The 14967-nt window shown below is 52.8% G+C and overlaps 7 protein-coding genes across 7 annotated transcripts; 2 read left to right on the top strand and 5 right to left on the bottom strand.

The window, feature by feature from the left end:
* Window positions 1-372: 372 nt before the first annotated feature.
* On the bottom strand, window positions 373-1830 carry BTN1 (battenin CLN3 protein; the record flags this gene model as incomplete). The annotated part of the gene is made up of 2 exons (XM_062878234.1): window positions 373-1613; window positions 1683-1830. The coding sequence occupies 2 exons, from the start codon at window positions 1828-1830 to the stop codon at window positions 373-375; spliced, it is 1389 nt and encodes a 462-aa protein (XP_062734095.1).
* A 304-nt stretch (window positions 1831-2134) lies between these two features.
* Window positions 2135-3718, bottom strand: QC761_311110 (uncharacterized protein; the record flags this gene model as incomplete). The annotated part of the gene is made up of 1 exon (XM_062878235.1): window positions 2135-3718. The coding sequence occupies one exon, from the start codon at window positions 3716-3718 to the stop codon at window positions 2135-2137; it is 1584 nt and encodes a 527-aa protein (XP_062734094.1).
* A 737-nt stretch (window positions 3719-4455) lies between these two features.
* QC761_311120 (uncharacterized protein) lies at window positions 4456-5880 on the top strand (the record flags this gene model as incomplete). Its single annotated transcript, XM_062878236.1, has 1 exon — window positions 4456-5880. The coding sequence occupies one exon, from the start codon at window positions 4456-4458 to the stop codon at window positions 5878-5880; it is 1425 nt and encodes a 474-aa protein (XP_062734093.1).
* Window positions 5881-7429: 1549 nt separating this feature from the next.
* On the top strand, window positions 7430-8568 carry QC761_311130 (uncharacterized protein; the record flags this gene model as incomplete). The annotated part of the gene is made up of 3 exons (XM_062878237.1): window positions 7430-7688; window positions 7762-8471; window positions 8521-8568. 3 exons carry the CDS (start codon window positions 7430-7432, stop codon window positions 8566-8568), a joined length of 1017 nt encoding a protein of 338 aa, XP_062734092.1.
* A 96-nt stretch (window positions 8569-8664) lies between these two features.
* On the bottom strand, window positions 8665-9186 carry QC761_0059700 (uncharacterized protein; the record flags this gene model as incomplete). Its single annotated transcript, XM_062872560.1, has 1 exon — window positions 8665-9186. One exon carries the CDS (start codon window positions 9184-9186, stop codon window positions 8665-8667), a length of 522 nt encoding a protein of 173 aa, XP_062734091.1.
* A 1668-nt stretch (window positions 9187-10854) lies between these two features.
* Window positions 10855-11533, bottom strand: QC761_0059690 (uncharacterized protein; the record flags this gene model as incomplete). The annotated part of the gene is made up of 2 exons (XM_062872559.1): window positions 10855-11330; window positions 11512-11533. 2 exons carry the CDS (start codon window positions 11531-11533, stop codon window positions 10855-10857), a joined length of 498 nt encoding a protein of 165 aa, XP_062734090.1.
* Window positions 11534-12134: 601 nt separating this feature from the next.
* Window positions 12135-14715, bottom strand: QC761_311150 (putative secondary metabolism biosynthetic enzyme; the record flags this gene model as incomplete). The annotated part of the gene is made up of 3 exons (XM_062878238.1): window positions 12135-12984; window positions 13039-14418; window positions 14525-14715. The coding sequence occupies 3 exons, from the start codon at window positions 14713-14715 to the stop codon at window positions 12189-12191; spliced, it is 2367 nt and encodes a 788-aa protein (XP_062734089.1). The 3' UTR covers window positions 12135-12188.
* Window positions 14716-14967: the final 252 nt, after the last annotated feature.

Genomic DNA, 14967 nt, shown 5'->3' with positions numbered 1-14967 from the left:
ACGCTCGAAACTCTCGTCAGTGAGATCAAAACTCCGAACCCGGCCATATGGCGAAACGCCCCATGTCTAGCAGCTGATTCACTACACCCACTTCGGAATAAACCCGCTCCGATAGAAGGACACCAATGGAAAGCTCCGAGGCCGCCACCTCCAGCCTCTCAGATCCTAAATCAGGCATCGAAGAATGAGGATCATCTTTCAGGGTCCTCGGCGGATGCAACCGCGCCATGATATCAGTATCACGCTGGAGATCCAGTCAAAGTGCAAACCTGCCGAGGCTTCTTGTCCATCTAGCTGCGAGTAGCACATGTATTCAACTTTTGACCCGAATCGTTCTTACATGGCAGCACATGTCGTTGAGCTCCAACAGCCTCAGCTCACCTCTACCCTCCGGCAATAATCCCTCCCCCGCTGCACCTGCCAGTCACAAAGCCACACCTCCATCGCCATACCAATGAACCCGGCGATGCATATGCCCCCACTGTCGCTGACCGAGGTGGCACCCAGACTGAACTCTCTGTCCTCTACAGGGACGTTGTCCATAATCTCGGCAAACGTATTCACATACACCGCCCCTCCCAGCAGCCCCTCCCAAAAGATGACGACAAACACCAGGTAGACAGACGGGATAAAGTTGAGCAACGCATGCAGCGTAAGCAACACCAGATTTCCGACTTGAAGGAGCGACGGGAAGTAGAGGTGGTGTATCCTGAACCACGGCGTCGAAGAGCGGGAGATGAACACGCCTAGCTGATACAGGAAGCCGTAAAAGGGGTAGAAAGAGCGGTACTCGTTAAAGGGAGATTGCTCAAGCGGGAAAAGGAGGGTGGGTGCGACGCCTTGGTTGATGGTGTATTCTGCTACGTAGACGAGCAGCAGTGGAAGCATGTAAGGCCAGAAGAGTGACTTGGCGCGGCGGAGATTGACCCAGAATGAGGCGGATTTGTCGCCGGGGTGGTTGTTGTGGTAGGCTGTGACGGATGACGGGCCAGGTTCAGAGAGAAGGGCTGCTGATGCAGCAGAGGCATCGATTTCGCGTTCACTGTCTGGCGAGTCATCTCTGTCGAGACCGGGGAGTGGTTCATATCCTGTTGTTCCAGTCTGCTGCTTTATCCTCTCTCTAGGAAGGATGACAAAAAAAGACAACAGCATGACCCCGGGCATCAGTGCGCTGACTAGCAAGCTGTTTTTGATAGACATACCCAGCCAGTCAGTCATCAGGACGTACAACCCTGCCCCGACCAAACCCGCCGCTCCCGTCCCGCTTCCCCAGGCCGCAAGGCTGTTGACGCCGTAATAGTGCGTCAACCCCAGGAAACTGAGTTCTCCTCCGCCGGAGCTGATACTGGCTATTATCACGCCGACCATTTTGACCCCGACAGACTGTGTGTTTGGAGTGAGTGCCACCAGTAGCATGCCCCCCGATGACAACGCCACAAACACCAATATGCGGATCGAGTACGGCACGAGGTGGATGAAATACGGCGCGACGAGTTTTGTCAGAAAGGAGGGCATCACGTCTGCCAGCAGGACGAGAGCTTTTGGGATGGACGGGCCGACAAGGTCTTGGGCTGCGGTCAGCAGGAGAACGTAGAGGATGTTGTTGATTAGGCCTGCATGCAGTTACACCGAGAAATGGTCAGACAAGAACACCGCAAGAGCAGGGACTTGTGGTCACAAACCAAACAACCAAAATGCCGCCAAAACCGAGGTATTGGGATCCTGCATGAATGCAGACAGCCGGGCACGGTAAAGGCGCCATGAGGAGGACGGGGTGCCGGGAAACGGCAGGGGGAGCAGCCCCGAGGAGGAGGGCGAGCGGGAATTCATGGCGACGAGGAGCGCACGGCACTTCAGGTAACTATAACATTTCGTAGTAATACAAGGTCGCGATATTCAAAAGCCACCGGTTGTGCCTGTGTCGCTGTGTCGCGCCGTGGGTTTGTGATGGTGTAAAAGTGGTGGATCGATGCATGGGGAAGATGACGTTGTGTCGTGCGGAATTGCCTGCCGAGATCCTAAACATTCGCTCCCAGCTTAGAACCCTAACCCTGTCTGGCCAACTTTCACTTTCCTCCCTTTGGTCACGGCGACTTGTATGGGATGGGATACTTTTTGTTGCCAGTCTAGCAGACTACTTGCCCTTCTTGAACAAATCTTTCCAAAACTCCTTGAACCCATACTTCGGTTCATTACGCTCCCACACCCGGCTCTGTTCGCCCATTCCAAAGGTCCCCCTAAGCCCCCCTCTCTGTAGTGGCTTTCCGCTACCAAGAAAGTCATAATCGACCATTGACTTTGCCGGCGCTGTTGCCCTCGCCTTGATCTCCTCCGCCACCTGCGGCGCCACATCCGCGAAACAGCTGTTGAGTTCTCTTTCCAGCGAGAAATACGGCTTCTTGGCGAGCTCCGGCGCCATCAAGTTGTATGACCTGGTAATAGTGTTTAGGTTGGTGATGGCGAGCTCCATGTATGACCTCTCGGCTGCTTCCCAAGCTGGATCTCTGAATGGCCGGCCGACGGGCATGTTTTCTTCTGTTGATTCTTTTACTCCCTCAGTCACCGGTGTGGCATCCGAAGCAGCCTGTTGCCTCATCTTCACCATCACCGGATCATCCGTCGAGTTCGTCGACACACTCATCTCTTCCACCTTTCTCTTTCTCCTTGGGTTGTGCACCTCTTCTGCTCTTGCGTACTCCCTCGCCCGTCTCAACTTCTCCTCCAAACTGCCTCCCTTGGCAGATATCATGCGCGCCATGTGCCTTTTCCAATTAGTCCGTATTGTCAACCTGAAATTTGCAGCCGTCTTTAGCAACTCTTGTTGCTTTTCTATCCACGGCGGCACAAGGTCTTGTCGTTTGATCATCTTGTTCATTATGTATTCTGTCGTATCGATAAACGGATTATCCGCCCTCGTGTCTCTTTCAACTCCCTTGCCTCTCGGGATATGTTTGAACTGCCCTCTGGCAATGGCGTTTTCGATGCGCTCATTAGCCAAAGCCGCAAGCCCGGTGATGGTGTTGGGCATAGCTCGTGCCCCGGGAGTAAAGCGCTCCCTGAATTCCCGTTTCATAGCTTCTCTTTCTTCATCGCTCAACCCAACATCCTTTTGTTTGTCCCCTGAGAGAGAGGTGTACAAGGAAGCCTTGTCCCTCGCCTCGGCTGCTCTTTGCCCAGCGCTGACATTTGATCTTGTTTTAAATCGCATGTCAACTGGCTCGGGGACAATTTTGCTTTTACCTCGAAGCCCGGGGGCCAATGGCTTGTGGGCGTCGTTGAGCATTCGTAACACAGCATCTTCGGTCGATTCGGTGCCTGTCCAGGGCTGCGCTGTGGCGATGGATCTCGTACCTAGACCGGCGGAATCGGGTATTTTCGAACGGGAAAGAACCGAGGCGGCGGCTGAGTGTTCTCCTTGGAATTTGGCATCGGCCAGTTTGTTCAGCAGTTTGGCTTTGAGTTCTTCGGAGAATCCGGCATCTTCGAGCACAGCGCGACGGCCGGCTCGCCCTCCCTCCAACAGAGCCTCTTCGGTTGCCTCTTGAAGGCGACGTGTCAGGGGGCCGAGTTCTTCTTCGTCATTAGATTTCGGAGAGGTATCTGAGGGAGGATTCGAGGCGTCGCTGGCAGCGGGTTTGGCAGATAGGGCGGGGCAGGATCGTGAGAGATTGCGGTGGGTAGAATAGACGGATATTCTCGAAAGAAGAGCTCGTCGCATGGCGCGCAAACAGAGACCTCAAATGAAGGCTTCACGGGGCATTAACTTGAATGAGGAGGAGAAGGGAGCTGGTGAGACAAGGTAGGGGGCAGATGGAAAGTTGCGATTATGGCGATGATGCGCTGACTGGAAAGATAAGCACAGTAATCGTTTACAGTGCGTAACTAACTATTACTGTGAACATATGGGTACCTTGATGGCCAATGCGACGCGACTACTGATTTCCTCCAGCATCACCATTCACCAACACCTTCATCACGACCTTCTCAAAGTTGAGCTTGTTAACTGTCTCCATTATTTCTTTCTTTCTCATCTCTAGGGAATCAAGCACTCTCTTCTCACAGCCGTAAGGTCCCGAGGCGATGACATACCAGATACAGAATATCGCCGTCTCGTTGCCAGTCGCAACACGATTTGGCTCCCCTCCGTCTTGTTTCTTTCCTATTTTCATCGACCTCACCCTCTCTTTGGCTCTTGTAAACTTCCGCGATGCTCTTTACATGCAGTCAATAGTGGACCCCTCCGGTGCCGAAACCGGCCCCGACACAACCGGGCTAACGCTTTCCGGCCCCACCAGCGACCGAGGTTTTTTGCCCCGTTCGGTCGTATCTCCGACGCTGCCATCGCCGTGGATGGCGAGGACGGGAGCTGTGTGAACCTGCTGTGTTTTCTCTCTTTTTCCTTGAGCATCGCATATTTTGTTTTCCTAGCGTTTTTTCTTATTCTTCTCGTCAAACATGGCCGCCCTCAAGTCCCTGGGCCACCGCGCTTTTCGCGAGTCTGGCCTGCAGTCAGTTTACACCACCGGCCTCGATGCTTACCTCATCATCCTCTCCCGAAGCTGCCGCATGTTCGCCTACGGTGCCAGCAGCTTGATCCTCGCTCTGTTCTTTGCCGAGCTTCAGTTTTCCGACTACCAGATTGGACTGTTTATGAGTTTGACGCTGCTGGGGGATGTCATCTTGTCACTGTGCTTGACGCTCGTGGCTGACCATGTTGGGAGGAGGAGGACACTGTTCTTGGGGTCGATACTGATGATCTGTTCCGGGGCTACGTTTGCTCTCTGCGAGAACTATTTCGTTCTTCTCGCCGCCGCCGTTGTTGGTGTTATTAGTGCCACGGGAGGTGATTTTGGACCGTTCAGGGCAATTGAAGAGTCGACCGTTTCCGAACTCACCAACCCCGACACAAGAGCCGACGTGCTGGTTTGGTATGTCACCACCGCCAGCCTGGGATCAGCAGTGGGGACTACGACATCAGGACGCATTATTGATTGGCTCAGTGCAAGAGAGGGATGGGCGCTTCTAGATGCCTACCACGGGTGCTTCTGGCTGTACGCTATTATGGGACTGGCAAATATGGCCTGCAGTGCCATGCTGTCAGAAAGATGCGAGCTCAAAAAGAAGGCTCCAGAGGGTGGCAGTGGGGAAACAGCGCCACTGCTTCAGGAGACAACGGATGACGGTGTTGCCAAGCCCAAGGAGAAGGCAAGCTGGGTTTCCCAGATATCTAGGGAAACATTGGCCATTGTGGGCGTCTTGTGGTTCTTGCTGATGGTGGACTCGCTCGCCGACGGCATGGTCAGCATGTCCCTGACGACCTATTACATGGACAAGAAGTTTCACCTGCCCAAGTCGACGCTCGGCGATATGCTGTCGACCTCTTACATTCTGTCGTCCGTCACCAACATTTTTGCCGGCCCGCTGGCGCGGTATATCGGCCTCGTCAACACGATGGTTTTTACGCATATCCCGTCCTCCGCCGCTGTCTTGCTGTTCCCGCTGCCAAAAACCGTTTCCCTGACCTTTGCTCTCCTGCTCCTCAGAGTCGGCCTGAACAACATGGATCAGGCACCTCGGGCAGCGCTCATCGCGGCCGTGGTGAAACCAGAAGAAAGAACTGCCGTCATGGGCATAACAGGCATGCTGCGGACCCTGGCTTCCACCACAGGTCCAAGCATCACGGGCGTCCTCGCCGGCAACAACCGATTCTGGGTCGCCTATGTTGTCGCTGGTGCGTTGCGTTTGGCCTATGATCTTGGCTTGTTTGCCCTGTTTATCAATATCAAGCTTCACAAACATGAGCCAGCCGGTGAGCCCACAGGGGAGGAGAGGAGAGAAGCTGACGAAGAGGAACCCTTGGTGCGGAATTCGGCCGAATGAGCACATCAGGAACATAGATTGGTGCGTAGGGTGTGGTGGATAGAAAAAAGTAGTTATGATTAGTCTTAAAAGGAGCTTCGTATATTTTTATCAAGTAGGTTCGAAAGGTTCGTGTCACCCAAGCCTCTTGACATGTTGCACCGACTGTGCCGGCATGTCTCTATGCAATATGTAGGGTCTTCTTTTACCTCATGGCATTGTAGCTGATTCGCTCCCCTTGCCAGCCGATTCTCACCTCAATATAACCCCACGGCATATTCGTGCATCCCTGACCGCCTCAGTTGGGATGCAACTTGTGATCTATGGTGTGGCTTGTGTTACACGGGGCGGGCAGCCTTCTCAGTGGTCCACCACCAGAGTGATCCATGCTGCCTATGCCCCTTTGAGGGCTTCGATGCTGACATTGCTGAGTATGTATATAAATATTCTTTCGGTACTTTCGGCATGCATTGTCCGACTTGCCCGAGCCAGGAATTTGACATGGGATTTGGGGAGCATAAAACCAAGCAGGTCATGTTCTTCCTCCTTTTCGACCTCGACTGCAACTAATCAAGTCATGGCTCGAGCTGCATTATTGTTGGGGTTGACTGTCCTAGGCCACCGTTTGGCATCTCTTCATTCCTACTCGTTGCTTCATAACCGGGACGATGCTCACGATGTTTACGACTACGTGGTGGTCGGTGGGGGGACAGCCGGTTTGACTGTTGCGGATCGACTGAGCGAGAGTAGAAAATGTAAGTCTTGGGTCAGAGATGGAGGGGATCCTCCATTGACATGAATACAGACACTGCCTGGCCATCGAATATGGGATCATTGGTGCGTCTTCCTAGAGACCCTGCATTGCACTGGCTGACGAGTGAGCCTGGCAGAACCCGATGGACGCCGAAACCGAACAAACATGTACAACATCACCTCTGTTCCTCAGGTGAACTTGAACAACCGCGCCTTTCCGGTCGATGTCGGGTGCATTGTGGGTGGCAGCTCAGCTGTCAATGCTCAGGGGTTTCAGCGAGGGACCAAGCGTGACTACAACAACTGGTCTGTACCTCTTGTTGAACACAATTCGCACTCATTTGGCCTGGTCTAACAATACCAGGGCTGAGCTTTCCGGTGTCAACGACAGTAGCTGGAATTGGGATGATCTTCAGCCTTACTTCAGGAAGGTATACTCACAAATCAGCGAGCCGTAGATTAGAGTCTCTAACAGTCTAGGCCATTCAACTTGGTAGCGGGCCTCATCCAGACATAGCCAGGGTCTACAACATGACATACAACGCAGGGAGTTATGGAACTAACACGAGCAAGCACAGCACTTTGCCACATTTTCTAGGGGCCATACGCCTGCTATCAGTGAGTAACCTCTCTTGTCCAAATGCTGGATGAGGATCACGGGTTGACAGGTCCCAGTTCCAATCTATCAAGCCCTGCGTGGATATCCTGGTGTGGAAATCCCCATCGACCATTCGGTTGGCACCCTCGGACTAGCCTGGACACCAAGATCAATGGAACCGATCTCTTTCAACCGGTCATATTTCTCGAAGTGGACACTATGACGCTGAAGCACACGAAGGGCAAAGGCAAGGGGAAGGGCAAAATTCATCGGAAAGGGAGTGGTAAGAGGCTTATCAGAGCTCGGAAAGAGATCGTCCTCTCCGCTGGAGCCATCCACACCCCCCAGATCCTCCAGTTGAGTGGAATTGACCCTGCTTCTCTTCTCAAGCAAGCGAAGATTCCCGTCGTAGTCGACCTTCCCGGTGTTGGCGCTAATTTGCAAGACTACGCTTACCAGCCGGCAGTTCAGTTCAACTGTATGTCTCCGTTTTTTATCCCCTCCGATGAAGCTAACAATCCCAGGGACAACCCCCCCACCCTACCCAGAAGTAAACAGCACCCTCCCCCCCATTGAAGCCTTCCTCTTCGGCCCCGGCCTCAACCTCATGCTCGGCCTCCCAGGCATCTCCCCTACCCGGTACCAATCCCTTGCCGCTTCCTACCTCTCCCAGTCCCCCTCCGAATTCCTTCCGAAACACATCCACCCCACCATCATCGCCGGCTACGCCCAGCAACAACGTCTCTACACCGCAGGCATGCTAGACAAAAACTTTGCCTTCTCCGCCACCGGCGTCGGCGCCCTACCCGTTCCTGCTCCTCAGCTCATGCACGGCCTATCTCGCGGCACCGTCACTCTCAACCTCTCCTCTCCGCTGTCAGAACCGATAGTTGACTACCGTTTTGCTTCCAACCCGCTTGATCTTGACATTGTCGCTGAAAATATAAAGTTCTATCGAAGGTTTTACACCGGTCCGGATAGTACACTGAGGCAGTACGTTAATTTGACTTTGGGGGAAAGCCAGCCTGGTAAGGGGTACCAGTCTGATGAGGGGTTGAAGGGGTGGTTGAGAGAGAACTTGGTTCCGAGTGTGTATCACCCAAGTGGGACAGCCGCGAAAATGGCTAGGGAGTGGGGGGGTGTGGTGAATGAAGGGTTGGAGGTATATGGAGTGAAGGGGTTGAGTGTGGTGGATACGAGTGTTTTTCCTACTATTCCAGGGGCGGCGACGAGTATGACTGTTTATGCTGCTGCTGAGAAGGTATGTGTCTTTTTGCTGCTGTCGCGATGGTGTGCTGACGAGTTGGTAGGCTGCCGATCTGATCAAGGCGAGGGCTGTAGTTGTTGTAGGCTTTTGAAGATAAGGCAGTTGAGAGGCTTGAAAAGGCATTTGAGAGTTGTGAGAGCAATGGGCGAGATGTGTCAACAAATCCCTTGATAGCTTTTCTTAAGCTCTACTTTTCCGTCCGCAGCATGGCAACGTTACACCTGCCGTTGTACGCATATCGGTGGAAAATTCCACGCATGTGGTGACTCGCAAACGAGTAGGGCGTTTCACCGGCGTTGTCAAAAGCATTGGGGTCGGCACCATGATAGAGTAAAAGTCCAACAATCCTCTCGTATCCGCCTATGGCTGCATGTGTCAAAGCGGTTCTCCCCTTCATATTCCTCTTGTCCACTCTTGTGCCTCTTGCCAGTAGAGCTTCAACCATAGCTATGTCTCCCACCTTGCAGGCCAGCAATAACGGCCTCTGCTTGGTCTCGTCCTTGAGTTCGAGCCTGGCCTCGTACTTGTCCATAAGAGCTGTGGCGAGAGCCAGGTGACCTCGTTCAACTGCAAGTAATAACGCTGTTTGGCCCTTCCATTGCTTAGCATCGACATCGGCGCCACCTTGAAGAAGTAGCACCACGACTTGATCAAGTCCACGACAAATTGCTGTGTGTAGAGGCAAAAGCCCCCTTGTCGGAATGCTCATGTTTACTCCCTTGCCTAGCAACATATCCGTGATAGGAGCACGCTCAAAGTACAGAGCCTGAAGTAGGCCACCCGCTAACATGTCACCCTATTTAACAGATTCAAGCTCGAGGGTAGATAGCGCTTTAACTACTGTTCGTACCATAGGAAGACGGCAGTATTTCGCAGCCAGGAGAATCAACAGTCTCATAGTTTGCGAGCTATGATCGGCCAAGGGGAAAATTAGTGACACGAGCGCCGTTTCTCCAGACAGTAGAGCTAGAAATACAGTCTTATATCCAGTGTCATCATGGTATCGGATGTCGGCCCCTGCTTCCAATAATAGCGATGCTAAAGACACTTGGCCAGCTGCGGCGGCGTAGTTGATCGGCCAGTCTCTGTTCACATTGATCCCATCTGTCGTTTCTATTATGTGTTTAGCGAGGCCGTAGTGTTCTTCGCGGATTGCCAAGGAGAGCGGATGGATTTTTGGACTGACTGGGCCATATTTCAGCCAAGTCATTAGATGTTCGTTTTTCTCATCCAGCTGTAACAGTGTCCTCACCACCCCACGATCGCCTCTCTCTAAAGCAGCGAAAAAGGCGCTTTTATAACCAATTCCATCATCGACCACCTTAAGATCGCTATTGGACCGAAGTGCCGTGGTTATCAAAGGTTGGAAATCCCCACACTGCGAGAAAGTATGGAATATTGCTCGTAGGACAATCTCTTGCTGCCCTCCATTGCTTGAAAACGGGAGAAAATAAGCACGTCTCTGAGAAATCTCGCAGAAACAAGGCTTGGGGAACTCCACCGGCAGTTACATTTTCAGCATGATGGAGGGCGTGGGTCATTGCATAGTCCATTAAAGCCCATCAGTCCTTCTCAGGCGTCTTCGTGGAGTTTCCAAATAATTTGGTGATATGCTCGAGATAACTATGGCAGGAGCTTTGTAGTTCGAGATGACTTTTCTGCCGCAGCGCTGTTGTAGTCAAACCTGGAAATAATACCGCAAGACCATGCTTCAAGAAATACTCGCGGACGGATTCTTGTATAAATTGAACCCTGAATTTGTTTCCATCGTCGGCCGTTTTGTTCGACTCGGCGAGTCCTTTAGACGGACTAAGGAGGAACCGCTTCATGTCTTCAACAGTGACGAGTTTCGGGTCCCATTCAGACAGCTCCCCGAGACTCAACCCACAAATAGCCGTGTAGTAATACCCAGGCAGCGTCAGCGGTCGCCGGCTAAACCCAATCCATTGAACACGTAGTCGGAGGCATCTCGCCCCGTCGTCTCCGTTGTCTCCGTTGCCTTGGTGAACGATTTCCCGGAACAGCTCACTCAACTTGGGAGGCAGCACCCGCAGTTGCTTTCCAGCTCAAACATGCGGCCCCCGTTATACTTCGCTTGAAGGAGGTTAACCGCCAAGACCACCCACATGAAAACACCGGAGGCCTTCCTTTGCACTTCCCGCTTGATCCTTGTTGGCCCCTTGCTGAGGCCAACCCTGAGCTTGTTTTCTATGTAGACAGATATATCCTGCTCATGTCCGTGCTGGAGCTCGAGAACAAGCTCCTGCTGGTGTGCGATGTCAATATGCGGATAGTGGCGACTTGAGAAACAGATGCGTAACTGCTTCTGACTTGAAATTGCCGCAGTTCCAAGCTCTTCAAGGTGTTCCACCGTTTCCTAAACTTCTTCGGAAACACATTCGTCCAATACATCCACGAAAATCGCCCATTCCTGTTCAACGGCAAGCCTGTCGATGGCAACGCGAAGCAAATCCTTGAGGCAGTCAATCCCCCATGTGGGAGATGGATTGTTTGAGAATATTTGCTCGTATGTCTGCGCCAGTTGTAACCTGACATGTGGCTTGAGGGCGGAATCACGAAATATTGGTCGTAGTTGTGGCAACGAGTCAGATCCCAAGAGCTGGTGAAGCAGCGAACGATACATCCCTTTCGGGGAGCGTTCCATCGGACCTCCTCTGGCGTTGAAGAAAAATGCCATGACAGTTTCATCGCTGCTGGCGCGTAGAACTTGCTCACTGTAAACGAACTTCATAATGGTGGACTTTCCTGCAGCGGGATTGCCCTTGATCCATAAGAAGCCGGGGTCCTGTTGTTTTCTAGACTGATTGAGCCAGCCTTGGTAGTCCGAATGATCTAATAAGCAACGGCACGTTTCTGAGTGGTTGGCCCCGATGGCTATAAAACGGGAGTCGAGTTCTTTGAATGTGGGTGATTTCCAAATACTCTCTTCTCTTGCTAAAGAATGGTCAGAAATATCTCATATAAGAGCGGTCTGTAGAGTTGATTGTGCAAACACCATTAGAGAGGAACTTACCGACGATGTCGAGTTCAGGCATCTCAGAAATTGAGAGAAGCTCGCTTGTATATCTGCTTTTCCAGGAACACCACCAGCGGTGCCGACGATAAAGCCGAGTTGCACCATACGGAATGTTCGACGCATATTGTTCACAACAATTGCTGCGTTGTTCGTTCCATAATGACCGGACGATAGGCGTGCAATGACAATTCGATGACGATCAATGGTCCCCAGAATGTACGAGTTAAAACCAACCGCCTTGGGCGACGTCCGCGTCGAAACAACCGTGGACTTCATCGAGCATGGCCTTTGCCGCTGCCATTTCAACTGGAAGCGCACAAATCCAGCCCACCGTATACTTGTCGGCCCCAGGATCCCGCATGTTGCACCGAAAAGCGTCAGCTCCTGTTGGCGAGGGTTGGTCACCAAGCGATTCATTCATGCTGATATTCACGCTAGCTATGATGCGTACTTGCAAGACATCCTCGAAACGAGACTGCACAGAGCACGCTTATCAGGGTTGGGCAGCGAAGGGGTCTGGGTGTCGACCCATTCATGTAAGGTACACAGTTTCCGCTGTGCCTGAAACTCCCTGGCCACCGGACTATGAATTCTTGACCTGTTGATGTAGCCAATGGCAGTGGGCTGTGAGTTTTATTCCGTATTAAGGTCCCTAGCAAACACTTGATCCTTACCTATCCAGTGCCATCCTCCAGACCCTGTTTAACAAGCCTCTCAACCCGCCTGATACTCTCCTCTGTCGTCGTCTGCCCAGCCATCAGGTACAACACATTGCCCAAAACACGACTATGCACACTGCCATCATCTTCAGAGGCCTTCAGTAAAGCAGCCTGAAGCCCCTTTGCAGCAGTGCTCTTGTAGCCTACACCTACGACACCGCCCGCCGAGCCCATGTGAATCGCCAGGACCGTTCCGAGCGCCCACACACCTTCAACCCCTTTCTGCCATGAAAGCCATTCAACCAACTCATGACTCCACACCGACCAGACCCTGGAATCAGCAATCGCAGCAACCTGCTCAGAGCTGGCATGCTTGGTTTGATCGTCGCCTTTCTGCTGACTCGAAATAGCCCAACCCCACTCCCCGCTCTTTTCCATCTTCATCATTGTCTTCAGACTTTCCAAAGCTACCTGGCAGCCAACAGCGTGAGCCGTATAGCTGTGTCCGTGCAAGAGGGCATCACTCTTATCGTCACTCAGAAACGACCGGAAGACGCTCTCAGATGCCAAGGTGACACTGAGCGGCAGCAGACCACCAGTCAGCAGCTTTGCGTGGACGGAAATGTCAGGATCGACGCCGAGAAACGAAGCAGCACTGAAGCGGCCGAGACGATAAATTCCTGTAAAGACCTCGTCAAACACAACCGGAAGGCCGCTCCAATCCAGCTCGTCGTTTGGTTGATGCTTTCTACCGAATAGCTCTGGTGATTGTCGGACGACCTTAACCAGCGTCCGCTGAAAAAGGGGATCCCTGTGGCAGCCAGCTGTTAGTATCACAACTCACTTGATTCATCGTGGAACTTACACCAAATGCATCCCACCCGCCCCCAACACAACCGGCTCCAGAATCAAAGCCCCAAACTTCTTCCCCTCTTCACCCACCAGCTTCTCCAAAACTCTTCTGATCTCCTTCTCATACCCCCTTCCCTCCCCCCTTTTCTCCCGTCCCTCCACATCAAAAACATCACCCAACGTCTTAAACTCCCCTCCCCCCTCCACAACCCAAACCCCCTTCTCACACCTCACCCCCGGACTCCCCAACCAAGCTCCCTTTCCCTCATACCACTCCACCTTCTCATTAAACACCCCGGGCTCGCTACAGTCCATCGCCCCGATGGTATCTCCATGATAACTTCCCTTGAGCCCAATCACTCCAACCTTTTCCTCCCCTGCCCACCCATACCTCGCCCTCGCAGCCCCCAAAGCCATCTTCACCCCCACTTCCACCCCAGTACTCCCATTGTCAGAGTAGAAAACCCTCTTCAACCGCTTGTTTCCCATCCCGGTAATCAGCATCTCTGCCAGCGCGAGAGCAGGCTCATGGACAGCCTCAGCAAACATCACATGCCCATACCGACCAGCCGCATAAGCAGCAGCAAGAGAAAGGGCTGGGTTCCCGTGGCCAAGGCCCTGGGTCCACCACGAGGCTGAGCCGTCAAACATTGGCCGGAGCAGTGACTTGCTGGGTGAACCCGACTGGAAAGTGTCAAAGTGGGAGTCCTTGGCCGAGTCGATGACGGTGATTTTATCCGGGGTGAGCTGCTGGTGCTGGGTGAAGGGGTACCAGATTGTTTTGGAGGCAGTCTCAGGCATGGACTGTAGGCGGGCAATGCGGGCTTGATGCAACGACGAAAGATGCGAGGGGATGGCGGAGAGAGAGGGGAGACCCAGAGCTGTAGTATAGTAGGTTTGCATGTTGCTAACGTCGTTAGAGGGCGAAAGACGTGGAGGAGGGAGAGGGACTGTCTGGACGGGGATGGAGTGTTTTTCTTGGAAATAAGGGGTAAGATAGCTGTGGTTTTGGTAGGTCTTGTCCTCGAACAAGAGGACCAACTCCACGTCGTAGCCACGAATTTTGAGGGATTCAAAGGCCGAAATGGTCGAGGAGATGCCGCCGAGCTTGGCATCGCCGATGAGGATGGCAGGGAGGCGAAGTGACCTGTAGAGGTCGGCTTGTGTGGTGCCGGAAGGGCCAGGGGAGTGCACGCCGCCGGCGGTTTCGACAAACAGCCATCCGGGGTGAGTGGAAGCGAGGCGGGAAGCAAATTCGTGGATCTTGCAGAGGACCTCTTCGTCTGAAGGTGTATTCTGTTGGGAGACCTGGGCTGCGAGATGAGGGCTCACGGGAAGATCAAACTGGTACAGCGTCTGTGAGTCCAATCCCGGTATAAACTTCGAAATGTGGCTAAGAGACATCAGACATTTATACAGGGGAGCCACCGGTTGTCTATACATCTATGTTGTGAATCAGTAAGGCCCTCAGAGTCGGAATGTCGAGATGGTTCTTACACCGACCGTCTGCTTCCTCTGCTGGCCCGGTAGAAACGGGCTTGAGGAATGCTGTTTTTTCATCCGGCTTGTAGCCGCTGGTCAACTTGCAGAGAATGGTGCTGAAGACAGTCTTGCCGACTTCTGTGTTAGCGCCCCATACTTGGTACACACGCAACGAGCGGTGCAGCAGAGCGCCCAACTGCGACGACATGGTTATTTCGACTGCGATGCTGTGAAGTTCAATGTTTGCATGCTGGAGATGAAGTTGCAGTCGAAACAAGCGAGCGGGCAACCCGCAAGTCCCCCACGGAGAGCGCGTTGAATCGGCATAGCCTTTTACCGAGATCGGACGGCATTTTTTGGGTTGCAATTGTCATAACATAATTATACTTTTGTGTAAGATGGATCTCGAAACGGCGAAACAAAAACCATCCAACTTCAGCACCGTAAGAAATCCAGCCGC

Source organism: Podospora bellae-mahoneyi, chromosome 3 (genome assembly GCF_035222275.1).
Source record: "Podospora bellae-mahoneyi strain CBS 112042 chromosome 3, whole genome shotgun sequence".
NCBI lineage: Eukaryota > Fungi > Ascomycota > Sordariomycetes > Sordariales > Podosporaceae > Podospora > Podospora bellae-mahoneyi.
The sequence above is the reverse complement of the archived record's forward strand: the minus strand, read 5'-3'. Positions and strand labels throughout refer to the sequence as shown.